Source organism: Ambystoma mexicanum, chromosome 9 (assembly GCF_040938575.1).
Source record: "Ambystoma mexicanum isolate Mex_15411 chromosome 9, UKY_AmexF1_1, whole genome shotgun sequence".
Lineage (NCBI taxonomy): Eukaryota > Metazoa > Chordata > Amphibia > Caudata > Ambystomatidae > Ambystoma > Ambystoma mexicanum.
In genome coordinates, this window is record NC_090931.1 from 544,404,632 (window position 1) to 544,431,945 (window position 27,314).

General features: G+C 49.8%; 1 protein-coding gene across 2 annotated transcripts in view; it reads right to left on the minus strand.

The window, feature by feature from the left end:
* Positions 1 to 27,314, minus strand: part of RPS6KB1 (ribosomal protein S6 kinase B1) — a 718,570-nt gene that overhangs the window by 551,772 nt on the left and 139,484 nt on the right. For both annotated transcript variants that reach the window (XM_069615097.1, XM_069615096.1), the window contains exon 6: positions 17 to 74. In XM_069615097.1, coding sequence (XP_069471198.1) covers positions 17 to 74 — 58 coding nt within the window. The remainder of the gene's footprint in view (positions 1 to 16; positions 75 to 27,314) is intronic.

Genomic DNA, 27,314 nt, shown 5'->3' on the forward strand with positions numbered 1-27,314 from the left:
TTTCTAAAGTTCGTACCAGGCAGTGTCTTCCATAAATATTCCCTCTCTCTCCAGCTGCATGAAAAGTTCTCCACCTACACAGAAAAGTAAACAGAGTTAGTACATTTAAAAATAAAACTTAGGCTAACTAAAAACTTTCACAGCATGCCTCTAAAGTGAAAGGAAACATTATCCACATTCCAAATTTCAATTGTATGTAGTCGAAGTTACAGAACAAGTTAAATATTATCCATTTTGGGGAGGAGGGGGGCGCTTTTGCGCTTAACGGAGTGTGGGCATCTGAAAAGGAACAGTGCTGGGCAACCACATCCTTGCTAACAACTGCTGCAGTACAAAATATTTAGCAGAAAAGAAGACTGGGGGCTCATTCCAAGAGACCTACTCTGACTGTCTCCTGAAAATCAGTCTGTGATCCGACGCCGTCCCGCAGATACCACCACCTCTGAAATCCACCTGGAACTCAAACCATACCTTAAGAAAAAACTTGGAGGCTCCTCCTTCTATCACTTAGCCACCAAAACCTGGAACAACATCCCAAAAGAAACAAACACTGAAGATCACCTAAAATTCAGGAAATCACTAAAAACCTGGCTCTTCAACACCACAGACTAAATCTGGACACCAAAACCAAAAAGGGTGACTAAACCGGAAAGGAGACAGACATCCCTGACGAGAGGGTAACTCACACGACACCTGGACGGGTGACACCGGACAGACTGGAACATAGACGGCGCGCACGGAGACTGAGTCAACTACCCCAGACAATCCCACCAACAACTCGCCTGCCCTTAGTTACTGCCAGGTACCATAGTGGTATTGAATTGACAAGATATTGACAATCACCACACTACCTAAGAGGTTGACATTGGCAGATGCACTTGCCACAGGAGTGTTAAAGGAGAATAAGGGGAGCACTGAGAGAGCATGTTAGAGGTGAGGGCCTGAAGAGTAAGGAACCTTATATGCCAGTCGGAGCCAGATCTGGACAGAGCTGCATGAGGGGAGACCACGCAAACCGAGCATCTCAACTCAGGATAGAGACGCAAACTAACCAACCCTACTAACAATTTCCCTTTCTGCATACACCTCTCAAACTCCAAACCAAACCCAACCAAACCTACAGCACAACAAACCACACAAACTTCACTACACTGCAACAACGAAACAAAAACACAGTCGTGCACAACATTACACAACGTCTCCAGGCCGCAAACACCCCAGGCACAGCCAACGGACCAACTGGGCTGAGGCTGCCAACAGCACATCACTGCTCTCTTGCACTTTTCCTGCTTCATCCCACCAACTCATCCTCCCCTCCTTTTTCAGAACCGCCAGAGCGCCAGGGGACCACTCCGGTGGTGATAGTGCGCGGTACAAATGTCTTTAACATTAACATAACATTAACCTCTAGGGGACCGGGAGGCGACGCTGCCCCAATACGCCTTCCAAATCCGGCGGGGTCCGCCTCCTGTACTTTGAGTCATCGTGGCTGCGAGGCCTACTGAGGGGGAGGGGCGAGCGGCTGTCGGCCTACGTCCGCCCAGCGCTGTGGGAGAGAGACTTTAGGCACCCATTTTTGGGGGGGCGGCTAGTGCATGACCATCGGCACACCTTCCCGTATGGCTGCTGCCCCTCGCACACTTCCCACCTTGAAGACCCCTGGGCTAGCCTGGAACTTCTCGATTGCCCCGGTGGCCTGGGGGATACAGTCTGCCCTCACACCCCCCCCCCCCCCCTTCTACAGCTGGGCAAGCAGGCACATCCATTGCAGCTTGCCTCCTCCGATAAGAGGCCCGTACCCGCTTCAGCCTGAACCTAAGAGGAGTGCAGGAGCATCGCTGGATCCACACATGGAGGGTGCCGACTCCCCGGTCGGGCGGCAAGTCCAGCATCTGGAGTTTTCTGTGGCTAACGGTGACAAGGGGCTCCCCTCTGCTACTGACCTGACTCACAGAGCGACCGGTGTGTTTCCTTGCCACTGCCAGTCACTCTGCAATCTATGCAGATCCCACCCTTCCCCCATCCTGCAACTACTGGTGGGTGCACGCTGCGCTGTATTCCTGCATCTCCCAGCAGCGCCACTAATGCCAAATCTTCACTCCTTCCCCCACAACGCTGCTCCTTACAACCAAAATCTAACTTGGCATGCTCCCCATACCCAACAGCAGTCTGGCACCCTGAGAGCAGGAGATCCTTGTGCTCCCTCCAATACGTGGGAAAGCACAGTCCAGTCTGACACAGTGGAGCTAAGCTGAAATTACCAGGCTACCTGTTAGTTGACCCCGATTCCTCAGTGACAAACACATACCTTGGAAGACTTGCAGCATGCCTATAGCCCGTGGCTCTTTTCTAGTGCACCATGGTCCCAGCGTAGGTGAATGATCCAGTGTAGTGCTGCACATACATACCTTCAACTCTGCCATCTTAAGCCCCCCCCCACAGATACGGTGGTAGCCACACCATCATCTCTCATCTGAAGCTGTAATCCTGTTTGCCTCTTCACCGCCACCTAAGGAGTCCGTGGCCACCATGACTTTGTCCCCGAGTAAACCGGATTTTCCTGGGCACTGCAGCACATGCCCCCCAGCTGGATTCCCTTGTTCTAAACCCGTACATAGGATTTGCACCCAAGTCTCTTGACCCCCCCCCCCCCGCAGCTCACGGCCAAGGGCCTGCTCTGTCGCATATTGCAAATCCGGACCCGGGTCCGCTCTCTGGGACCACCCTATCGATCAGCACTCTACCCAGGACCCGGTGTTCTTCATCTGCTTACCCCAGACCACACGCCTGAGAACTACCCTGCAACCTGAGTGGGACGCATTCTTCGTGGGACCACCCTGGCTCCCACAATACGGATTGTTCGCTGACTGAGGACCCTGCTGGAACCATGACCAAAGGGGCCGGCAAAAAACAAAGCTCCATCAACATGTTTGCGAAAGCTCCATTTAAATAGACCAAAGCTACTTCAGAGCCCGAGCCTAACACATCTACACCTGCCGAGTCCGTAGAGTCGCAGAAGATGATGGAATTCATGTGGGAAGGGTTTACCACCCTCCACTCTAAGCTCAATGATATAAATGGGGCCATATCAATCAAAGCCCATATGGAGAAAACCGATGGCCACGTCACAGAGGTCGAGCCTAGGGGTGGGTACTCCAGAGGATGACAGACGCCCTCCGAACAGAGGTCGCCAGACTATCCAGACAGGTGTGGGTGATTGCCAAGAAGAATGAGGATCTCGAATCACGCTCAAGACATAACCTCGGCATCATTGGGATCCCTGAAGACAGAATCAAAGGCGCCATGGAGGACTATATTGAACGCACCTTACTTCAACTGCTTCACTCTAAGCTGTCCCTACAATTTGCTCTAGTGCCAGCCCACCGTGCCTTAACAGCGAAACCAAAACCAGGTGCGCCCCTGTGCCCCATCATTGCAAGGGTTCTAAAATACTGTGACCAAGATGCATTACTCAGGGCAGCGAGGGCCAAAGGGGAACTGAACTCTCACTGGGGTCCGCCAGGGTCCACTTATATCCTGATTTCTCGGTCTCCATTCAACAACAACGCAAAACCTTCCTGGCAGCCAAGAAAAGATTGCGAGAACTGGTGGTCGATCGAATACGCTATGCTGTACCCAGCCAAGCTCCGGATCGAACACTTTCCCCGGTTGAACATAACTCTCCTGGTAGCTATGTCCACACTAAGCCTACCACCGGGAAATGTGCGTCCTGGCCCTTGAAGTCTGCTGCTGAGACTTCCTGTTCTAATCTTTATACAGAATGCGTCTGTTCATTCACAGTTTACCTTTATTGTTGTTCCTGGACCACCAGTCTTGGTTACAACTTGCATTGAGTACCACGTCAATCCTTAACTTGTCCCCAGCTCAGAAGTTATGCCGCCCAACCGGCGCACAAGCCCCCTGGCGAAGAGGCCACTGTTTTTGGTTTTGTTAGATGGGTGTTGGGTTTTCACTCCTCTGATATGGAGAGGGCTGGAGGTGGGAGTTATGACAAAAAATGCTTGACATGCAAAGTTAAAGAGGAGTATGTGATTATACAATGGTGTATGTACCTTGTTAATAGACACGTCTATTGTTTTTCGGGCTTGGATCCCAGACTACGGATTCTACATCCAGTAATGCCCAAGATTCTTACTTATTCTAATGGTTGATCATAACTTTGTCTTCATGAGCTGGAATGTGAGGGGACTCAGTAACTACAGGAAGATGCGGAATGTACAATTCTATGTTGAGTGACATGGGGTTCAAATCCTGTTCCTACAGGAAACGCGCTCGCTCTGAGGGCTGCGTAGGATTCACAAAGACATGGGGCCCCCAAAGATACTATACCGATTACTCCGCCCAAAATAGGGGTGTCATGATCCTGATTCTTAAGTGTTAAATTCCAATACATTATGTACCATATAGACTCTTTAGGTCATTACGTCTTGCTCTACGGCAAACTCAATCAAAGGTGCTACTCAACATCTACGGGCCCAACATAGACGACCCTGAGTTCTATACGCACCTTGCTAACCTACTTTCTGGATTTCCCCTTGTAACGATCCTCTGGGGAGGAGATTTCTTTTTTTTTTAATATATTTTTATTGGCAATTATTTAAACATAAGCATCGGGACTCATCAGTGTCCCTAATCCCCCCTCACCCCACCCCCATCCCTCCCCACCGGTTCCATCGTCTCTGCAGTTCCACTGCGTTCCCAGGGTGTTTCGATTTTAGCCTGTGAACATGTCCAGGATGCGAATGTTGTTGTGTGGGCACCATTGCATCATATAGTCACTCTGCAGGAAGTCTATGGCTTCTCCCCAGTCTGTAGCGAAGCTCTGTCTGTCTCCTTGGAGATTATATGTGATTCTTTCCATTGCCAGATAGGTCCATATCCTGTGTAGCCATTCTTGCGTTGGAGGAGATTTTTGTTTCCATTTTTGTGCTATGGCTATCCATGCTGCAATGAGGAACCCCATGAAGTTTCGCTTTTGCGTCTTCGTGAGCGACCTGTCTCGGGGGGCCCACATGCCGCACATCCAAATTTCTTCTCCCAGGTCGGCAGCTCCCTTGAATATCATTTGCATCTGTGTTTTCACTTCCACCCAGAATTTTTGTATCTCTTTGCAGTCCCACCAAATATGCCTCCAAGTTCCCTTGGTGTCGCATCCCCTCCAACATTTCCCGTCGTTGTCGGGAACATTTTGTGTAGTCTCTCGGGAGTGTAATGCCATTGGACATCACTTTGGTACATGCTTCCCTTGTCTGAATCGCCCGTGTCCATTTGGGAATTATTTGCCAGAGGTATATCCATTGATCCCTCGCTATTTGTTTTCCTATCGTGGTTTCCCATTTTTTCATGTACTGCCAAGTTATGTTTTCGTTCTGGACGTTCATAAATTTGTAGAGGGTTGAGACAAATTTCTCCCGTGTGGGTCATCATGTAGGTCTCGAATGGTGTGGGGTCCCTTGTCATGGCCTTTGTTATTCTTGGAGTCGTGAGCAAATGGTGAATTTGTTCGTACTGGATCTATCCTTTTCCCTGAGACCCAGCAGATCTTGGCATTCTGTGAAGGTTCGGATTTGCTGGCTCTCGAACATATCTCCCACTTTTGTGCAGTCAGCGTCTCGCCATTTCTGAAATGCCCCTTTTTCCATTCCCGGAGGGAAGTCTGGGTTGTCGAAGATTGGTATGAATGGGGCTGGATCTATCGTGAGGGTTTCTTTCTTAGTTGCTTTGTCCCATATTTCCATGGTTGTACCCATGACTTCACTTATTTTAATGTTTTGATGTCTGTGCTCTGGTTTCCTCCACAGGAGGTGGCGGAGGTTTGATCTTGCGACGGCTCTGTCCTGGGCCTCCCACCATTTTTCTGATGTGTTCGTGATCCATTCGTTAAGGACCCACAGCTGTGCCGCCTCGTAGTACTTTCTGAAGTGGGGGAGCGCCATTCCTCCGTCTATTTTATGTGCTGTGAGTGCCTGTTGTGATAGTCTCAAAGTTTTATTCTGCCATATATATTTTGTTATTGTTTTACTGAGTGTCTTGAAGAATGATGCGGGAATCTGAATGGGGAGTGCTTGGAAGTAATAGAGCAGTCTGGGTAGAATCGACATCTTGATGACCGTTATTCTGCCCCACCAGGAGATGGTCAGTGGGTTCCACCTGTTCAGGTCTCTTTTTACATCTTCTAAGAGTTTTGTGAAGTTCCCCAAGTACAAGTCTTTTATCTTTGGGGTCAGTGTTACTCCAAGTTATTTCACTCCTTCTTCCGCCGTTTGCAGATTTAGGTCTTCAGTTTTCTTGTGGATTTCGTCTATGTCTCCCGCCAGTGCCATTACTGATGATTTCTGCTCATTTATTTTCAGCCCCGAGATTGTCCCATATTCGTCTATCTGCTGGATGAGTCGCGGGAGGGTTTTACTTGGTTCCGTTATTGTCATCAACATATCATCGGCGTATGCAGCCGTCTTGTGCATGTGTCCCCCCATCTCTATGCCTTTTATATCTGGTGTTGCTCTGATTTTAGCCAGGAGGGGTTCTAGGAAGATTGCATAGAGTATGGGTGACAAGGGGCATCCCTGTTTTGTGCCTCTTCCTATTCTGATGGGTTCCGACAGTTCCCCGTTTACTGCGATCCTGGCCGTAGGGGAGTTGTAGTTCGCCCTGATCATTTGTATGAACTCTTTCCCCATGCCCATTTTCTGTAGTGTCGCGAAGAGCATGGTCCATTATACCCGATCAAACGCTTTCTCGGCGTCTAGCGATATTATTGCTGATGGGAGTTTCATCATTCCGGCCTTCTCTATTAGATGTACTATGCGTCTGATGTTGTCGTGGGTTTTCCTATTGGGACTGAATCCTGCTTGTTCTTGATGGATCAGCTTAGGGAGCAGGGGTGCCAGCCTATTCGAGAGTACCTTCGTGTAGAGCTTGGCATCCACGTTGATTAGGGCTATTGGGCGATGTGAGCTCGGGCTTTCTGGATCTTTCCCTTTTTTGTGGAAAACTAGCATCTTTGCTTCATTCATGGAGGTGGTGATGTTGTTCGTGGTCTTGAAGGTGTTGAACATGGTGGTTAGATATGGTGTTAGTTGGTCAGCGTATGTTTTGTAGAAGGCCGCCGTGAAGCCATCCGGACCTGGAGCTTTGTTCTTGGGGGAGGTCTTTTATTGCTTTTGCTACCTCTCCTGGTGCTATTGGCTCGTCCAGAGCCGCTTTTTCTGCTGGGGTAACCGTTGGAAGAGTAATATGATTCAGGAATGACGCCTGTTCCCCCACTCTCGGGCGTTGTGAGGAGTATAGGTTCTGGTAGTAGTCCCTGAATATTTCCTTGATATCTTTAGTTTGTGTATTCTTCGCTCTCTGTCCGTCCAGCAGGGATTGTACCATTTGCTCTTGTTGCTTGCCCTTTAATTGTCTTGCTAGTAGCTTTTCTGCTTTATTCGATTTCATCGCGTACCAATGTTTTGTGTGCAGTAGTTGCGTTTCCGCTCTTTTGGTCCTTATCAGGTCGATCTGGCTCTGGATGTGTCGGTATGCCCTCTTTATTTTCCTGGAAGAGTTCTTTGTCATTTCTTCTCTTATTTCCTCCAATTTTTCCCCCAGTTCGTCTTCCCATTTATGTGCGAGCTTATCTTTTTGTGCCTTCATTGCTATTAGTTGTCCCCTTATCACTGCCTTGAAGGCGTCCCATGTTGTGCTTGGGGAGACCTCCGGGTTGACATTGTCCTCAAAGTATTCCGCAATCTTTTCTCTGATAGATTCCCTTGCCACTGGATCTTGTATGTCGTCTCTGGGGAGCGTCCACCGCCATAGCCCGGATCGTTTTCTTAATTTGGGGAGTGTTATCCATAGCGGAGCGTGATCCGACAGTGAGATCTGGCCTTTTTCGATGTCCTGGATTTCTCCAACTAGGGTCCCTGTCGCCCATATATAGTCGATTCTGGAACTGGTGGTATGAACGTGTGAGTGGAATGTGTAGCCTTTCGTTGTTCCTTTGAGTCTCCGCCACACGTCCTCTAGTGCCATATTCTGCATTGCCTGTTTAAGCGCTTGAGTGGGGGACCCCTGTAGGCTATTTTTAGGGTTTGATCGGTCTTCCTTCTGGTTCCATGCTAGATTGAAGTCACCTGTCAGGATCACCTCTCCCTCTGCAAAGTTCTCTAGTTTATTGATCGTATCTTTGATAAATCCTTCCTGGCCTGTATTTGGAGCATATAGGGTAGCTATGGTTATTTGGCGGTTGTCTATCTGAACCTTCGCAAAAACATATCTGCCATTTTTGTCCGTTTGTGTCGCTTTGATGTGGACCTGTAGTTGGCTAGCGAATGCTATAAGAACTCCCTTTTTTTCTCTTCATCATTGGATTGGAGGATTTGCTTGTAGCCTCTTATCCGAGTTAGGCCTCTCCTTTTTTTCTGTATGTGGGTTTCTTGGAGTGTAATTATGTCGAATTTCTCTCTGTGCAGGAAGTATTCCATATTTTTCCTTTTAACTGGCGTGTTCAGCCCTCTGATATTATATGTTAAAATTTTTAGCCCCATTCTTTTGTGTTTGTTTGAGAATTCTTATTTGGTTCCCCTTGTGGCTTGCAGTGGAGCTCATTAATACCGGTGTTTGTGACTTTTCCCCTCCGAACTTCCCCTTCAACTTTCCCCCTTCCCCCCTCCCCCCATTCCCCCCTAACTTTGTCCCTGAGGAGGGCTCTGGGCCCTATGGTTGCTCCAGCGTTGTGCCTTTGCTCCATGCCCTCTAACATCTCAGGATTAACTGTTCGCAGGGATTCCTAAACCCTGCTTGTGGTATGGATTCCATGGCCGTCCCTTGGCTCTGCCGCGCTTTCATGTGGGCACCTGCCCTGGCTTGCTTGACCGCGGAATAGTTGCCTCTCCCTCCATTCGTTCGTACATGCCTGTTTTGTTTCCGGGGGCTCTCAATTTTCCTCCGGTTTGCGGGATCTGAGTCTAGTTTTCCGTTTCTCTGTCTGCCATCCCCTCGGTTGTCTCTTTTCTCTCCGGGGTTCGCTGGTGTTTGAGGGGTCTGGGTCAAGATTCTGGTTTCCCACTATCTTGAGGCCTTCCTCGCAGGTTGTGATTCGATGTTGTCTTTCTTCCCATGTGAATAGAAGGCCGAATGGGAATGTCCATTTGTATCGGATTTGTTTTTCGGTTAGGAGTTTGGTGAGCTGGCTCATTTCTCTTCTCTTTCTGAGCGTGGATTGAGCTAGGTCTTGGAACAACTATTTCTTTCCCGTTCATCCTTATTTGTTCTAAGGTCCTGGCTTTCCTTAGGATTTGTTCCTTTTGTGCGTATCGAGTCATGGCCACAAGTACGTCTCTCGGGCGGGATCCGGGCTCCCCTGTTCTTCGTGAGCCCACTCTGTGTATTCTGTCGAAGTGGATGTCCTCCCCGGAGTCGTCGTTTAGTATATCCTGGAATACTTGGTGTCGCTGAGCGGTGGTCCTTTTCTTCTACGGATTCCGGCATGTTTTTAATTCTTATGTTCGATCTTCTGGACCTGTTTTCTAAATCTTCGCATTGGGATTCCAGTTCTAGCGCCAATCGTGCGGGGCGGTCTTGCGCCTCTGCTTGTTGAAGTGCTTCCTCATCCACATTCTGGACCGTCCTTTCCAAGTTGTCTGTTCTCTCCTCTAGGTTCTCTATGTCCTTCAGTTCATGGACAGCTTCTTTCAGTTCGCCCTTCATGTGATCAAACTGTGCCTGCATGGAGGTGAGGAACTGGTCCTGAAATTCCTTAAACCAGGCTTTTATGTCGTCCCTCGTGGCCATGTTTGTGTCCGGGTGCTGCTCTATTGGGTCTGCCTCTGAGTTCTTCTGCTTGTTTATTCGCTTCGACCCTTCGTTTCCCGTTCCCCAGATTTGGGTCAGGTCCTGGCCCTGTCTGGATCTGTTTTTGTTCGCCGCCGTTGCCCGTGATCCCGACCTCGTCCCGGCTTTTGACATGTGTGTATTTTCCCACCAATGTGTTTCTTTGTCGTATATCTCTCTCCTGGTCGAGCTGGTAGATGCTTGTGTTTGGGTCTAGTTTGTACCTTGCCTCTCGAGCATGCGGTTGAGCTGATTAGGGAGGAGGGTGTCGCCCTTTCTGGAGTCCCGTAGATTTATCTCCCCGATTTGGCACCTTCTTTTGGGGGTTTGTTTCTTGGGGGTTCCTTTGTGAGTCTTCTGTGGGCCTTCTTTGTTTCACACGGGCCCTGTGTTTCTTCGTGGCCTTTTTCTTTTTTTTTTGTGGACCTCCACTATGCCCCCTTGTTGTGGTCTCCCCTCTCTGTGGGTTCAAACTTCCTTGGCTTGTCGAGGGGGTGCGAGGCCGAGTCTCTCTGCCGTCTCGGGTGTGGAGCGTTGGGGGGGTTGGAAGTGCTCTCTCGTTTGTTTTGGGGGGGCGGACGCTCCTTTGTCGCTCCCTTCACCCCTGCGTTTCTTCCCCGTTTGATTTCGGGGGGCAGTGCCGTCTATGTCGGGGGAAGGGAGGGGTGGTTCTCTCCCAGCTGGTTCCCGGTTCTTTCCCCCGCCTCGTACCTGTGTTTTGTCGGGTGCGCCGGGCTCCTCTGGGCTTCGTAGTCCGCTGCCTCCGTCTCTTTCTTGTCCCGACCGTTGCCTGGGGGTAAGCGTCTTCTCACGTGTCTTCTTCCGTTGGGCCGCTTCCTTCTCTCGGCGGCTTCCCCCTCGTCCTTTTCCTTCCCCGCCGGGGCCCGGCCTGCTCGTCTTGTGCTCTAACCGTCTGGGTGGCGATCTCCTCCCGGCTCCTTCTCACTTCGGGTGGATCTGCGTAGTTGATGGGCCCTCCTCGATCTCTCTGGCTCCGCTTCTCGGCTCGAGGGTTCCTCCGATGATCGGCCTGAATCGGCCGTCGCTTGCGGGTCTGGGGGCTCGCCGCTTCCCGGGGTTTCGCGCTTGCTGGATCTTCCGAACTGATCCTGGGCGCCGGTTTCTGCGTTGGCTGCTCCGCCGCTTGACTCACTCCGGGGGCCCGATTCCGCTTCTTCTCCTTCCGAGGGGGGGAAGGGCTTCTTGGTTGGCGCGGTATCGCTCATTGCAGTTGCTTATTTATTGCGGCCCGAGCTGGGGGACGGAGCTGCGCTCACGCACGTCTGCCCGGCCGCCATCTTGGAATCCTCTGGGGAGGAGATTTCAATACAATCCTTGTCGATTGGGACAGGTCGGGCACCAGACCCTGTCAACTTTCCAGAGCAGCTAAAGTAATTCTGAATACCATGTCACAATTGGCGATCTTGGACGCATGGAGGCTAGTTCAACCAGACTCTCAAATGTATTCCTTCTACTCCTCGGTACACGATTCACATTCCAGGATAGATAGGTGGCTCACATCAGACATACTTATTACGAACATCACACATGTCAACCCTCCCAGGACACACTCAAATCACTCCCGAGTGACCATCTCCCTTAACTGGGGCACTGACCATAATAAAACCTGCTGGTGGAAAATTAAGCCGCTATCTCTATCGGATGTAGCCTGCAGTGCGGATCTCGAATCTGACAGGCTATTATTTTGCACTAAACACCGGCTTGGTCCGCACACAAGCTACCGTTTGGGAATCATTCAAAGCCTACATTAGAGGTATAGCCATTTCCAAAGAATCCGGGATCCTTAAAGTAATCCGTAGAGACATCTTGAAAAGTGAGACAGCACTCTCCTCCCTTGAGACCCAATACGCCCAGCTACAGTCCCAAGATAGCCTTTCCAATATCGGTATAGAATGAGACTTGTTTCGCAACCATGCTGAACGTGAAAGGAAATTCATTGACAATCACAGCCTTGCACAGCGATATGGAGAGGGTGAGCGACCAGGCAGAGTGTTGGCCAGGCTCCTCTGCCAGGAAATGGGTTCTCATACCCCAGCTATAGAAAGATCGGATGGTTCCTTGGACCTTCAACCACAGGATGTAAGCGCAGAGTTCCATTAGTTCTATGAATCCTTATATTCAAATTTTGATGCGGTTCCTAGATCTGAGGTAGACGCATACTTGGACAGCCTACCCCTCTCCGTTCTCTCTGACGAAACCAGCACCTGTCTTGACATACCAATCACGGCTGAAGAAATGTCAAAAGCCATTGATTCCCTAGCCTCAGGTAAAGCCCCCGGGTCCAACGGCCTACCGATCGAATTTTATAAACAATATAAATCCCCAACTTGTCCCCCAACTCCTAGTGCTATGGGACGAATCCTGCAAGTTGGGTACACTTGCCCCCCCCCCCTCCAACCGCAAACGCAATTATAACTGTTCTACTCAAAACAGGTAAACCCCCCTACTAAATCTCCCTCATTAACTCTGATGTTAAGATTCATGTTAAAATTCTGGCTCTGTGGTTGACTCCTTATATGCCTCACATTATTTGCCCGGACCAGTCGGGATTTATCCCAGGGAGATCCACTTCCCACAACCTGCGCCATCGGTTTATTATTAGTCGAATTGACCCAAACACAAAGGCTGTGGCGGCTGCTCTTGACATGCAGAAGGCTTTTGATTCAGTCTCATGGAACTACCTCTGGCGAGCGCTTGAAAAATTAACTTCGGGCCCCGTTTTCTTTCCTGGGTCAAGTTATATTCAGATCCGGTGGCCAGGGTCCCTACTGAGGACAGATGCTCACCCCCCTTCATATAGCCAGAGCTGCCCCTTCTCTCCCCATGCTTTTTGCCATAGCTATAGAGCCTTTAGCAGATAGGATACGCAGGTACATGCACAGAGGGGCCTGAGACTACTGGGGACGCCGGACAGTATCTACTTATACGCAGACTCCCTCCCCCCCTCCACCCACCCCCCCCACTATTCATTCACCCACCAGAGCACAACCTTACCCTGGTCCTTGAAGTCATCCACTTTGGACTGATAATGGGACTCAAGGTTAACTGTTCTAAATCAACTCTTTTTCCACTCATGGACGCAACCCCCCACCCCCCTCGACCTCATGGGGCTCTCCTGATCACAATTTGAACTCCCCTACCTCAGGGTAGTGGTCGCCCGATCAAATATATGAAGCTAATTATCGGAAATATTTAACTACACTTACCAAGAAATGTTTAGGTTGGGCCAAACTCCCCATCTCCCTCACTGGCAGGATCGGTATTTTAAAAATGGTTGCGTTCCCTCAACTTCTTTATAGTTTCCTTAATCTTCCTCTGTGGCCCGACAGGGAATTTTTCCCCGTCTCTAAACCGCACAATCAACACATTCTTATGGCACTCTGGTGCAGTTCGTCTTAAATTTGGCACATTGACTGCTCCCATGGATGGTGGCGGCTTTGGAACTCCCAACTTCGAAAGATATTGGCTGGTTGCCCAGGCACAATTCGCATCACACTGGTTCACCATCACAAACCCTCCACCACTTAAGACTTGAGGGACGTGCGGTCGAGGGATGTGATCTTCGCTCTTTAGTTCTTTCTCCCCCAAACCTTAAATGTAGCCCTTTATGTAGGTACCACATGGTATCCAGGCATTGGTTCGAAAAAATAGTTTGGAATGCCAAAAGTTTAGACAAAAATGCATCGCAAAAAATGCATTTTTGTGTGGGTAAAGGGGTAAAACAAAAAAAAACAAAAAAAAAAACACTTTTTTAAATGCATTTTTTCGACGCATTTGTTGTCAAAACTTTGCCATTTGAAACTATGGCTGTCGAAATAATCACTATAAACCGTACCACATTCCTTGCTCTGTCTAAGATATTGACGCTCTCCAATGGTTCTCACGCCTTTCACAGTTGCTTATCTCTCTGGAACTTCCTCTCGGGAGCCCTCTGTATTCCCCCCTCCCCCACTGAATGTAGTACGTCATTGGGCGAATGCAGGATTCGAAACCATCCGTGATGTCTTTCGACCAAGGTAGCTTCCTGCAATGGTCGGACCTGCCAGAAGCCCTATGAAGGAAGTCATCCATCCACAGGAGGTCCCTGTTTCGCTCCTACATCTCCTCTATCTATGATGACAGTTCAATTGCGCCCTCTTCTCCTATCAATGTCTCCACCCGAACTGTGACACTGACTGCTGGATTACATGTGTTTTGAACGATGCTTGGTGCGGTGGCCCCTTGCCCTGATTACCGATTCCGTACACCGATTGCTCGCTTTTCTATTGTTATGTCAAGAACAATAAATCAAAAAAATATATATTACCCATTTCTACATTACAGACAACGGACGCGCCATTTTTAATTTTTTTACAGAGATTTTTCTTGCGGTTAACGGCCTAACGTAGATCTTCCGGACTCCCTTAAGTTTACCAGAAGCTTTCAGTGGTAGACTTTACAGAGCACCCTAGGCATAAATGGAAGAGGTGGTTCACATGTACACTACACACATTTCATTAATACCAAGAAAGAAAAAGGTCCACACTATTTTTGTTAACTAATAGAATCTTTATATTTAGAAAAGGCAAAGAGAAAAACAATACAAATTCAGCAAACCAGACGGTGCCACGGATAGTTACGTTTTAGAGCAAGGTTCCTTTAGAGTCAACAGAGTCCTTCCAGAAAAAACAGCTCTGATGGGAAAGTGATGAGCAGATTTTCTGCAGAACTCTCTGGTGAGGGCTGTGTAATCATCCAACCCTTCAGAGAGGTCTGGTAGCCCCTCTACCAAGAACAAACATGGCCAAAAAACCTGTTCTATGGGAAGGTGCCCACTTGGGAGTGTCTACAACCACGTTTTATCTCACTGTACCTTTCAGAGATGAGAAATGTCCATTTGGTCATCAGTCTTGTCCCACTCACTTGGACAGTCCAGCAATGAAATGCTAGGCAATTCTCTGAACAAGAGTATCAATAGCAATCCCAGATGGGATAGGACGGTTCCATCATTAGATTTCCGATTAAAGGAGAATTTCTTCCAACAAGTTTGGCACAAATGTATGTTGGGGTGGGAGTGGTAGGGGGGTCTTAGGGTAATAAAAAAAAAAGGTAGAGGGCTGGGGGAGGCGCATACATGTTCGCCAAAATATCAAAAGAAATAATTCGAAGCGATGTACAGAACTGGATGGAATCACATACAGCCATCTCAGTCATGTGTTTCGGCCTTGTGAGGCCTAATCAGTGAGGTGAAGCACAGTGAGCAAGGGTTCCATGTATGGATTACTCTGGGTAACTTGGTGTGAAACCACAAATTCTTAAACATATACAAAGAGGTGTGGGAGCCCTTCTACCAAGAATGAATACAAATCACCTGTTCTTATGGGAAGGTGCCCACTCGGGAGGGCCTACAACCACCTTTTAGCTCACTGTACCTTTCACAGATGAGAAATCTCGCTTTGCATATCAGTATGGTCCCCACCCACTTGGGCAGTCCAGCACCCTACCCACTCATACTCCACCGGTCTCCTTCTCCCCATAACCATGCTACTCTCCCTTCACTACCTCCCATTCAGGCGCAGTTTCTCTGCCACTGGTACGCCGCGCACTTCGTCAGGCAGCACGTACAAATTGAGCGAGCCCTAGCGTCACCCTACCTGTTGAGAGCTGTCATTATTAGTCAACTCCATGTGCCCCACACCACCATGAACGTGGTTCTTGCAACTAACAGGATCTGGAAAAAGATGGCCCAGAAATACAACATTCAGGTCAGATTCTCCCCCCTTCTCCCAATTAAATTTATTCTAGGGATTCCCCTGACATCAGAAAGGGTCTTGCACCAAAGGGTGGCGAAACCCCAGCTAAACACGCTAGGGGACCGATTCACTGAAGCTACCTTCATTACGCCCCAACAAGCGACTGAGAAGAGGAGCGACACTTTCCTGTACTTCAGATTCCGTTACACCCTCCAAGCACTCTTTCCCTCATTCCCACAGCAACCACCAACTTGGCAATTACTACCCAATGTGATCCAGACACAGGGTGAGGGACGACTGGTCGCCTCCAACTATGGATCTCTTGTAACTGACAGTGTCAGCAAACACACGTGCCAAAACGAGATGGGAAAGACCCCTGCAACCATCAATCCCAGATTAGGAATGGGCATATATCCTAAGGCAAAAAAAAAATTGCATTAAACACACGGCTCAAGCTGATTCACTAACTTCCTTTATCAAACATATTTCGTGCCTGCGAAGAAATGCCTACAACAACCAGAAACTGCGGCGGAGTGCGAAAGCTGTGGTGCCCCAGCTGCAGACTTTTTTCATCTGGCGTGGGACTGCCCCAGACTGACCACATTCTGGACACTGGTCCCACAGAGTACATCGGCAATAGTGGGGGGGGGGGACCGACAACCCATCCCGACATTGGCGCTACTCTGGATGACCAAGCAAATGTCCACCTGCAATACGGAAGCTATCAGAAGAATTGCTGACAATGGCTCGCCGGAGGATAGCCATGTCATGGGGACGAGGCCCCGCCCCGACAGTAGAAAACTGGCGCAAAGATGTCCTCTACTGCCAAGATGTAGAGACTGACTTTATTAAGACATTAGCTCAACATGCCTGTCCCCCAGACATATGGGGACCATTTATCGCATACCTAATGAATGAAGCAGAGGAATCCACAGCATCCTCTCGCCAGAAAGACTAAGCAGACAAGACAACGTCTCCTAGTATGCCCAATCACAGGGGTTGAGATCCTACACCTATACCGATTGAACTGCCGCGGACACATAAGCGAACCTGGGGGTTTTGTGAAGGGGTGGGTGGACTTGGGATGGCGCAGTAATGTTGCAACCCGGAATGGGTGTGTTTGTTTTATAACGTTTTATGAAAACTGAAAATAAAGTTTACAAATGTAATAATTCTAGGACATTAGCACGGTTTAAGAAAGAGCTACTTTGTACAGCATAAAAATCAGATATCTTAATTTTTTTGCAGCCTGCTTATTTTGTTTTAGGCTCCGAGAGGTTTTCCATAATTTGTATTGGTTTACAACCTGCAAAAGCCTCTTTGTAATAGATTCGCCCCTTTGGATATCTTGGTCCCTTGTTTCTTTTCCAACAAGTTAAGATGTTGGTCCTCTGTAGCCAGCATAGCACTAGTCTTCATTGGTATGTCCATTCCAACTGTGGCAGTTTTATTCTAGCTCGGTTTCTCTCCAGAAACTACTACTGTAACAGCCTCTTCCTTAATCTGTCTCTTTCCTCCCTCCGCCCTCTTCAACTAATCCCGAATAGGATTTGGAGACTGATCTTTAGCCTCAAGCCCAGGGACAGCATCTCTCCAGGCCTAAAGTCTCTCCACTGGCTCCCTGTGGTTGCAATGATCAAATGCAAGACTGTCTGCGTCATCCACAAGGCTTTCTGGGGCCTAAAACCTCACTACATCCAACTCACCCTCTCCCTAAATGCCTCCCTACTAGAGTCCTTCGGTCTTCTAGCTCCAACTCTATGCAAGTCAGATGTTTCTCCAAGCAGAGAGTGGAGGAGTAGATATCCTTCTGCAGGAGCCTCCTTCTGGAACGACTTCCCTACCCTTCTCCAACTTTGCCCCTCTCTAACTTGAGCTGGATCTCCTTAAGTTCCGGAAGTTTCTCAAGACCTTCCTTTTCTCCTCCTATTCTTGCCACCTCCCCTGCTAGTTTCCACCGACCTATATGTCTGGTTGCCGGTATCCCTCATGAGACTTACTGGGGCCAGGCGCCCCTTCGACCATTCTCCCCCCACCCCCCTTTACCAGCAATTGCCCTCGGGAACACTTCCCAGACTAGCCTACCAAGTCTAGTCCACCCACCTTCACACTAGCTGACCCCCCCATCCCTTCTTCCCCAAGCACTTGCCCACGTGGGTCTCCCTCAACAATGCCCAGCCCCGGGGCCCCCTCCCTCTGCCCTGCACTTCACCATTCCCCTCTCTCTGCACTTCCCATTACTGCATTTGCACGATCTGAAAGTCACAAGACCTAGTAGGACCGTTACTGTTGTTATTTTCTCCTATGTTACACCTCCGCCCCCCACCCCCGTACCCCCCAACTTTGTCTTGTGGCGCCTGGACACACTTTGATGTATAGGCGCATACAAATATTCAATAAATAAATGGATCCATTTATCCAGACGTCCTGCTTGTACATCATGTTTTTGCTCATTTCCAATGGATTGAGCGAAACGCACAGAAACAATCACAAAATTGCATTGAGTGTCCTAGCACACAAAGTTCTTAGGAAAACCCATAGCCAATGATTGCACTGGTACTAGTGCCCCTTTATTACTTTTATTCATTGTGGTATTCTCTTATTCCCATTGTTCTTTATATATTGTAGAATAACAAAGTTACTCATTGTAGTAACTACCTTACTCCTAGTCCCTAGTCCTTTCCTCCATACTTGTGGGGCATTCCGTCCTTTGGGACGGGACCGGAGCACTTTTGTCAAAAAGAATCAAAAATGAAAAATTGGTGTCCTTTTTACTCTGGGTACCGCACACGGCCGTAACCCCCACCCTCCTGAGCCCAGCGCATCGCCCTTCAGTCCTTTTCTATCACCAGGTCTGAACATTTAAGCAATTAATAAGGTTACTCACCGAAGTGACCACCTTACTCGTAGTCAATAGTCCCCTTTCCTCCATACTTATGGGACATTCCTCGGTCCTGTGGGACTGGACAGGAGCACTTTGTAAAAAGCACATTTTTCACAACTGTGTCCTTCCTCTCTTTACGTGGGGTACCGTACGCAGCCGTCACCCCACCCTCCTTAACTCGCCTAACGCATCGAACACCAGTCCTTTTCTATCGCCAGGTCAGAGACCTTTAAGCAATAACAGAGGAACCTTATTAGAGGGGACGGCGTGCGGGCGTATGGAGGAAAGGGGACTATGGACTAGGAGTAAGGTGGTCACTATGGTGAGTAACATACTCATACGTCCAGTCCCCTTTTCTCCATACTTATGGTAGATTCCCAAGCACTCCTCACAGGAATTACGTGTGGATGGAAAACTCCTTACTGTAAAGGGTTTCTAAGCACAGCTGGCCAAACTGAGCATCAGACCTGGAGCTCAGATCCAAACAGTAGTGCTTACAAAAAGCTGATGGAGAGGCCCAGGTAGCCATTTTCGCGATGGTCTCCCAGGGCACATACTTTTGAAAGGCAACAGCAGCTGCCTTGTCCCATACCAGATGTGCATGAACCCCTTTTGGAGGTTGAAGACCTTGAACAGCGTATGACTCCATAATACAGACAGCGATCCATCTGGAGATAGTTGCTTTGGAGCCCTGTTTACCCTGCGGATTACCGAGGGTCACCAAGAGCTGAGAAGAACGCCTAAATTCAGAGCTCTTCTAACGTACAGGCAATGCAAAACACTCTAAGCCTCTGAGGCTGGATTTGGAAAGAAGACAGGCAAGGAGATTGACTGATTCAGATGAAAATCTGAAACCACTTTTGGAAGGAAAGCAGGATTCGTACTCAGGACAAAATATCCTTATGAAAAACCAGGAAGGGATGGGCTCCACCAACAAGGCCTGGAGCTCACTCACACGTCTTGCCGAAGTCAGTGACCAAGGAGGACACGTTCCACGAAAGGTGCTTAAGGTCTACAGTAGCCATTGGCTCAAAGGGCTTATGGCACAAGGCCGTAAAGACCACGTTCAGATCCCACGTCGGATGCGGTTTGTTAACAGGAGGGGAAAGAGGCATGAGACCCGCAAAGTGCCTTTTAACCACTGGATTTGACAGCGGAAAAGAGCACTGGTCCGTGGATAGGTATGCGGCAACAGCCCAAAGATAAGTCCTGCATGACAAGACATGAATGCCCGACTCTGCTAGATGAGAGACGAAGGACAGCACTGTCGATCGTAGCCCCCCTGGGGTCCAGCTGTCTGGCTAAGAACCACTGGCAGAACCAAAGCCATTTGCTCCTGTATTGAGATCTCGTCGAGGGCTTCCTGGCCGCCTGAATGATATGCATGTTATCAGTGGACAAGTTGAGGTGTTCAAAAGATCTTAACTCAGGCACCATGCCGCCAAGCTGAACGATTGTGGGGATGGGTGCCACAGCTGCAGATCTCTCTGGTGAAGCAGGTCGGGAACCAACGGAAGCCTGATCGGTGCACACACCGACAGATGCTGAAGCTCTGAAGACCAAAACCTGGCCGGCCACCACAGTGCAACAGTTCACCATGCCCCTCAGCTTGCAAAGCGTCCGATGAATCAGAGGCAGAGGCGGGAAAGCATAGGCCCTCATGTTGTGCCAGGGAATTTCGAGGGCCTTCCCCATAGAGGCGGCTCCCAGCCCATTCCTGCAGGCATACAGGGGAAGTTTCCTGTTAGAAGCCATTGCGAAGAGGTCCACTTCTGGAGTGCCCCAGCACTGGAAGATTTGCAAGAGGACCTCGGAGTTCAGTTCCCACTCGTAGCAGACCATTGCACAGCGGCTGAGGGCATCCACAGTAACATTCAGCTGACCCAGGATGTGCACTGCCACCAGCCAGATGCCACGCTGAACCGCCCATTCCCACATCTGAATGGCAAGATCCACAAGAGGAGGGTACTTGGTACCCCCTTGCTTGTTGATATAAAACATGGACACCACATTGTCCGTGCAGATCCAGACTACCTTGTTGACAATGACAGGCTGGAACGCTTTGGGCGCCAGGAAGATCGCCAGGAGCCCCAGGGGCTTTATATGAAGGAGTTTGTCCTGCGGCAACCAGAGATCGGAAACGTGAAGAAGGTCCAACATCGCACCCCACCCCAAAAGGGAAGAGTCCGTTGTGATTGTCACTAGCAGGCTGGGGTCCTGAAAGGCTGCGCCCACTGACAGATTGCTGAGAGACGACCACCACCACACTAGGTCCGCTCTCATGAACGATAGAACCAGTATCATTTTGGAGTCTGGGTCTACTGCTTGGCGCCAAGAACTCCAAAGAGCCATCTGTGTTCGCCTCATCTTGAGACGAGCAAGAGGAAGAGCCAACACACAAAGCCATGAGGGCCAGAAGCCTCTGGAAACACCAGCATGACATGCTCTCTGACTGCACAAACGCCTGACACGTGGCCAACAGATCCGCTATTCTGTCCCCTGTCAGATATACTCTGCAGTCGATCGTGTTGCAACGAAAACCCATGAAAGCAAGGTCCTGAGAGACCATCATGGAGGACTTCTGCCAGTTCACAGACAGCCCAAGATGGAACAGGAGCTGGAAGAGAGACGGAAGGTTGCTCAAGGCTGACAGAGGACAAGGACTGCGCAGCAGCCAATCGCCCAAATACGGATAAACATGGATACCCTGAAGCCGAAGATAAGCTGCAATAACTGACATCTTCGTAAAGACACGCGGTGCCGAGCTGAGGCGAAACGGGAGCACTCGGAACTGGAAAAGCTCCTCCCCCACGGAAAACCGTAGGTATTTCCGATGCGGACTCAAAATCAGGATATGCATATAAGCATCCTGAAGGTCCACCACACTGAGCCAATCGCCCTTCTGTAAAGAGGACTTTATCTGACAGGGCATGATCATCTTGAATTTCTCTTGGGGTAGAGAGAAATTGTACTGGGAAAGGTCTAGGATGGTGTGCAGGCCAGCCTGGTTGGGTTTGGGCACCGTAAACAGCTGCGAGTAGAAGCCCTCCCCTCACTCCCATTGGGGAACGGGTTCCACCACTCTGAGATCCAGCAACTTCTGAATCTCGGCTCTGAGGGAGGGCGACCCTGACTGCTGGAAGGGAGGATTGAAGGGTGGGGTAGGGGGAAAGGGGTAAGCGGAATCCCGCCAGTGCGACTGACCAGACCCACCGGTCCTCAGTGATGGCCTGCCACGCTTCCCAGTGAGACGCGATGCGCCCTCCCACCGGGATCTCGTGGGAGTGCAGAAAAACTTCATTTAGTTGGTTTTTCAGTGGCGGCGCCACCTGAACCTGGAGAGGAGTAGAGGATCGGGAGAAAAACCGGCTCCGTTGCTGCCGTCGGCAGGAATTTCCTGATGGAGTATCGACCCTACGGGACTTCCGATCCAGAAATCCCCTAAACCCAGAGGAAGGCCGAGGGTGCAAGGACTTTCTCTGTGCACTGAAAGGCGGTTTCACCAGGACAGACAAGGATTAAGCAGTCTGAGTGCGGTCCTTAGTTTTGGTCAGTTCAACATCTGGCATTGCACGAAAAAGCTCTTTGCCATCAAAAGGGAGGTCCAGAACTTTATCCTGCACCTCTTTAGAGAACTTGGTAGCGTGCAGCCAAGCCTGACGAGGTGTCCACGCCAAGCATAGGGCCCCGGGCCGAGGTGTTGGCATGATGCACCGCGGCCTCTAGCATATCCTGCGGCAGGACCCTGGCACCCGACAATCCCGCTTTAAAATCCTCTAGCTTATTAGCAGGAATGAATTCCTCAAACTCTGACAGACCTTTCCATGTTTTCATATTCGCCCCCGCTAATACCAGTTCCGCATTCGCTTGACGTAACTGCAGGGCTGAATTAGCGAAAATCTTCCTCCCCAAAGAGTCAAGAAGTTTGTCATCTTTGGCCAGAATGGCCAGAACCTGCGTTGCCGCTGTAGAAGACGAAGCCGGTCTGGATTGTAATGTAGCAGCAGCCACCACGTGGAGGAAGGGGGCGGACACAACGCTAAGGCCACCTCTTCCGAAGAAGGAGCCTATAACGAGTGTCAATCTTTGTTAACAAACAGTCCAGAGTGTGGTTTCTCCCAGACGTTACGGACCTCGGCTAAAACGTCTTCTGCAAGAACAAGCCGGTACGCTCCAAAGGATAAAAGGTGAACAAAAAAACCCTTCTTGTGGAGCGTGTGCCTCAGGTACTGGAACATCCCAAAGACACATATCCAGCCACGGTCGTGAAAGGCTCCAACAGAGCGGGGCTGGTCCTCGCTGTCCTGATCCCCCTGTGCGTCGTCCGACACATCCGGATCAAGCTGCGTCACATCTGGCACTGCTGAAGATTTGTCCACTGGAGGAAATGGAGGGAGAGGCGACGGAGGCCCGGCCGGTAGAGGAAGCGCTGGCGGAATCACCGGTGCCACAACAAACCTCGAAAATACTCCTTCATGGGGTCAGAGTGCATTAGCTTTTGAAATTTGCCGAAAAAAAACAAACAAAAAAAAACAGCATGCTCTGCCGACGATTAAGGTGCGACTGGAGGAGACCTCATGAGCGGAGTAACTCCAGGGACGCAAGGGAGAGGGTTGCCAAGAGGGCCCTTCTCCGCTGAAATCAACAGATCAAGGGCACAGATGCTGCAGGTAGCAAGACGTTGTGCAGTAGGGGCATCCGAGCGTTCGTCATATACTGAACGAAAAGGATGCGCACAAGGAAAACTATGTTCCCCTGAAATGCCACTCCCCACACCCAGCGCCGATGGCGTAGATATAAGGGAGGTCCAAAATGGCAGCCGTAGTCTTGGCGGGAGCAGCTGCCATTTTGTCAGAACTTGAGGAGAACTGCAACACGTGTGGGAGTGAAACAGCGGTCTCCACAGATGGGTTATGGGTCTTCATCTTAGCCTTGACACAAGGAACCTCGGCCGAGTCGGTACTGCGTGGCCTAGAATGTTTTTGAGACATGCTATCAGCCAGAATAGCCTTCAAAGGAAGGACCTCGGCAACGCCGGTAACAGAGGAATTCCAGTCAGAGATCTCACTCCGTGCCCCCTCAACTGAACTGGCATCACCGCTTGAGCGGGAGCGATGAGGAGTACACCTCACCGTCAAGACCATAACAGGCTTCTCAGAACTGTCGGTCACGGTCACCTTAGCCTCCAAACGAGGGACCTCTGACCCGAGCACAGTAAAAGCCCCTTCACAAAGGGCCTCAAACTTTAGTTTGGTGCAGAAAGCCTCAATGGAGGCATCAGGGCGTACCCCGGGGTCTTTATGGGAAGCTACAGTCAAGGAGACCTCGAAGCAAGCTCCGGTACCCGCCGCTTTAGTAGAACTGGGCCCACAAACAGCCCCCACAGGAGGGGCCTCGTATTGTTATCCAGTGTCAATAGGCCCTTTACGGAGGCCCTCGGAGAAAACTCTGATACACTTTTTAGGCCTAGAAGGCACCTCAGGGCAAGCCCCGGTAACAGAACTATTGACACTCCTCCCTGACCGGGAAGACCCCAGGAAGGTGTCCCCCGGCCGGGGTGCTCCAAAAAGTAAAGTATGCACCGGGCGTTTCTGCTCCTCGTCGATGATCAGAAAGTGCGTAGGGGGGAGTGCGCTGAAACACCTCCTCCCACAGCTCTAAACGACATTGAAGCGCCTGGACCGAAAGGGAATCGCAGAAAAAGCACAAGTCCCACTGGTGGTGCGGACCCAAACACTCTAAACAAAGAGGATGGGGATCAGCCCTAGCGAAGCGTCGCTCACAGGAAGAACAAATAGGAAAATCTAACTGAAACAACAGACTGACTACATGACCGCTAAGCCGGAGCAGGAGAGGACGACACTGGAAGGAAAAATCTTCCAAAGATAAAGTGCGTCCAATCCCGATCGAGCGGAGAAAAGGACTGATGGGCGATGCGCTGGGCGGAGCCAAGGAGGGTGGGGTTATGGCCGCGTGCGGTACCCCGCGTAAAAAAAGACAGGAAGGACACATTTTAGAAAAATGTGATGCTTTTCACAGAGTGCTGCGGTCCCATCCCACAGGACGGAGGAATGTCCAATAAGTATGGAGGAAAGGGGATGGGACGTAGGAGTAAATAGAGGATACTTGAGGGGACGGCGGGCGGGCGTATGGAGTAAAGGGCACTATTTAGGAGTAAGGTAGTCACTACGGTGAGTAACTTTGTTCTACTCCTACGTCCCGTCCCCTTTCCGCCATACTTGTGGGAGATTCCCAAGCACTCCTCACAGGTAATCTGGGTGGATGGAAACTCCTTACTGAAAAAGGAGTTTAAGAACAGCCTGGCCGAATTGAGCATCAGCTCTGGAGCTCAGGTTCAAGCAGTAATGCTTACAAAAAGCTGTTGGGGAAGCTCACATAGCCACTTTGGCAATGGTTTCCCAGGGAACATATTTTTGGAAGGCAACAGCAGCCGCTTTGCCACGTACAAGATGGGCATGAATGCCCTTCGGAGATTGAAGGCCCTGAATGGTATACGCCTTAGAGATACAGGAGGCAATCCATCGGGAGATAGCCTTTGAAGCGCGTTTCCCTTTCGGGTCTCCGAAAGGAACAGAGTTGTAAGGAGCCCATGAGCTCAGTCGTTCTGTTAAGATAGAACTTCAGGGCTCTTCCGACATCTGAATCGTGTAATACTCTCGGCATCTGAAGCCGGGTTCGGTGAAAAAAAAAAAAAAAAAAAAGACAGGTAATGAAAATCAGTCACTACTTTAGGAAGGAAAGAAGGAGTGCAGAGCACAGACTTATCCTTGTGAAATGTGAGGAACGGATGTTCCACAGACAAAGCTAGAAGCTTGCTTACTCGCCTTGCCAAAGTCACTGCAATCAAGATTGCAACCTTCCATGAAAGGTACTTTAGATGCGTTGTAGCCATGGGTTCAAATGGTTTATGGCATAAGGCGGTGAGGACCACATTTAAATCCCACTTTGGATGAGGATTGCGTACCGGTGGAAAAAAAGATGTAGTAGCCTTTTAATGACTGGGTTCATCAAAGAAAATGAACAGCTGTCAGTGGACAGACAGACAGCAAGTCCTACAAGACAGGACATGCATGCCTGAAGCTGCCAGATGCGCACGAAAGGACAGTGTCAATCGTAGTCTGTCTGGGGTCCAGCTGCTTCGCTAAACACCATTGGCAGAAACTGAGCCATTTGCTCCTATACTGAGACCTTGTAGATGGCTTCCTGGCTGCTTGGATAATGCTCATATTGTCCTCGGACAAGTTAAACTGCGCTAAGAATTTGAATTCAGGCACCAGGCCGCCAAGCTGAATGATTGTGGTGAGGGGTGCCACATCTGCTGATCGCACTGGTGAAGTAATTTGGGAATCAACGGCAGTCTGATCGTGGTGCAAATCGTCAGATGCTGAAGGTCCGAGAAACAGAATCTGGCAGGCCACCGTGGCATTAGGAACATTGGAGTGCAATTCGATGTATTCCTGAGCTTGCAGAGTGACCGATGAGCCAGAGGAAGAGGCCAGAAGGCATAGGCCTTCATGTTGTGCCACAGACTTTTGAGAGCATCCCCTAGGGAGGAGGCCCCCGAGACTGTTCCTGGATGCATAAAGAGGAAGTTTCCTGTTTGTAGAAGTCACAAAAAGGTCACCTCTGGAGTGCCCCATTGGCGAAAAATGGTGGAGTACCTGCATGTTCAGTTCCCACTCTTAGCTGGCTGCAGTTATTGGCTGAATGAGTCTGCAGTCACATTGCATTGACCCGACCCGGAATGTGTACCGCCAGCAGCCAAATGCTGTGCTATATGACCCATTCCCAAATCTGAATGGCAAAGTCCAAAAGAGGTGGTGATTTGGTGCCACCCTGTTTGTTGATATAAAACATCGACAGTTGTCTGTGTGGATGCAGACCACCCTGTTCGTGATGCATGGTAGGAAAGCTTTCAGCACCAGAAATACAGCCAGGAGTTCCAAATAAGGTATATGAAACTGTCTGTCCTGCTGTGTCCATAGATCGAGAACCTGGAGATGATCCAGCGTCGCACCCCACTCCAGAAGGTATGAAGTCTCTGGTAATTGTCACTTGTGGGCAGGGATCCTGAAAGAAGGCTCCCACTTTAAGATTGCTGGTCGACGACCACCATAGAAGATTGATCATGCAGGATGGAACTAGGATCATCTTGGAATCCACGTCCAAAGCCTGACACCAGGAACTCTGAAGAGTCAGCTAAGTACGCCTCATTTTGAGACACACAAGAGGAACAGCAAGTACGCATGAGTCACAGAAGTCTCTGGAACCACCAAGCCGTCATGTGCTCGGATTGGATGAAGAGCTGACACATGGCGAATAGATCCACAATCCTGTCTGCCGTCAAATATACCCTGGAGTCGACCATGTTCCAACGGAAACCCAGGAAAATCAGGTCTTGGGAGACCGTCATGGAAGATTTCCACCAGTTCACCGACAACCCGAGATAGAACAGGAGCTGGAGGAGAGACTGGAGGATGCTTGAAGCAGTCCGTGGACACGGGCTGTGTAGGAGCCAGTCGTCCAAATATGGATACACATGAACACCCTGTAGCCTGAGGAAATCTGGGATGACTGACATCTTCGTAAAGACACGCAGCGCCTAGCTGAGACCAAACGGGAGCACATGGAACTGGAAATGCTCCTCTCCCAGGGAGAACCGAAGATATTTTCAATGCGGCCTCCATATCAGGATGTGTATATACGCGTCCTGAAGGTCCACTACACCGAGCAAGTCGCCTTTCTGAAAAGAGGCGGGGTGTGATAATCTTGAATTTCTCTTGGGGGAAGAGAAGGTTAAACTGGGAAAGGTAGAGGAT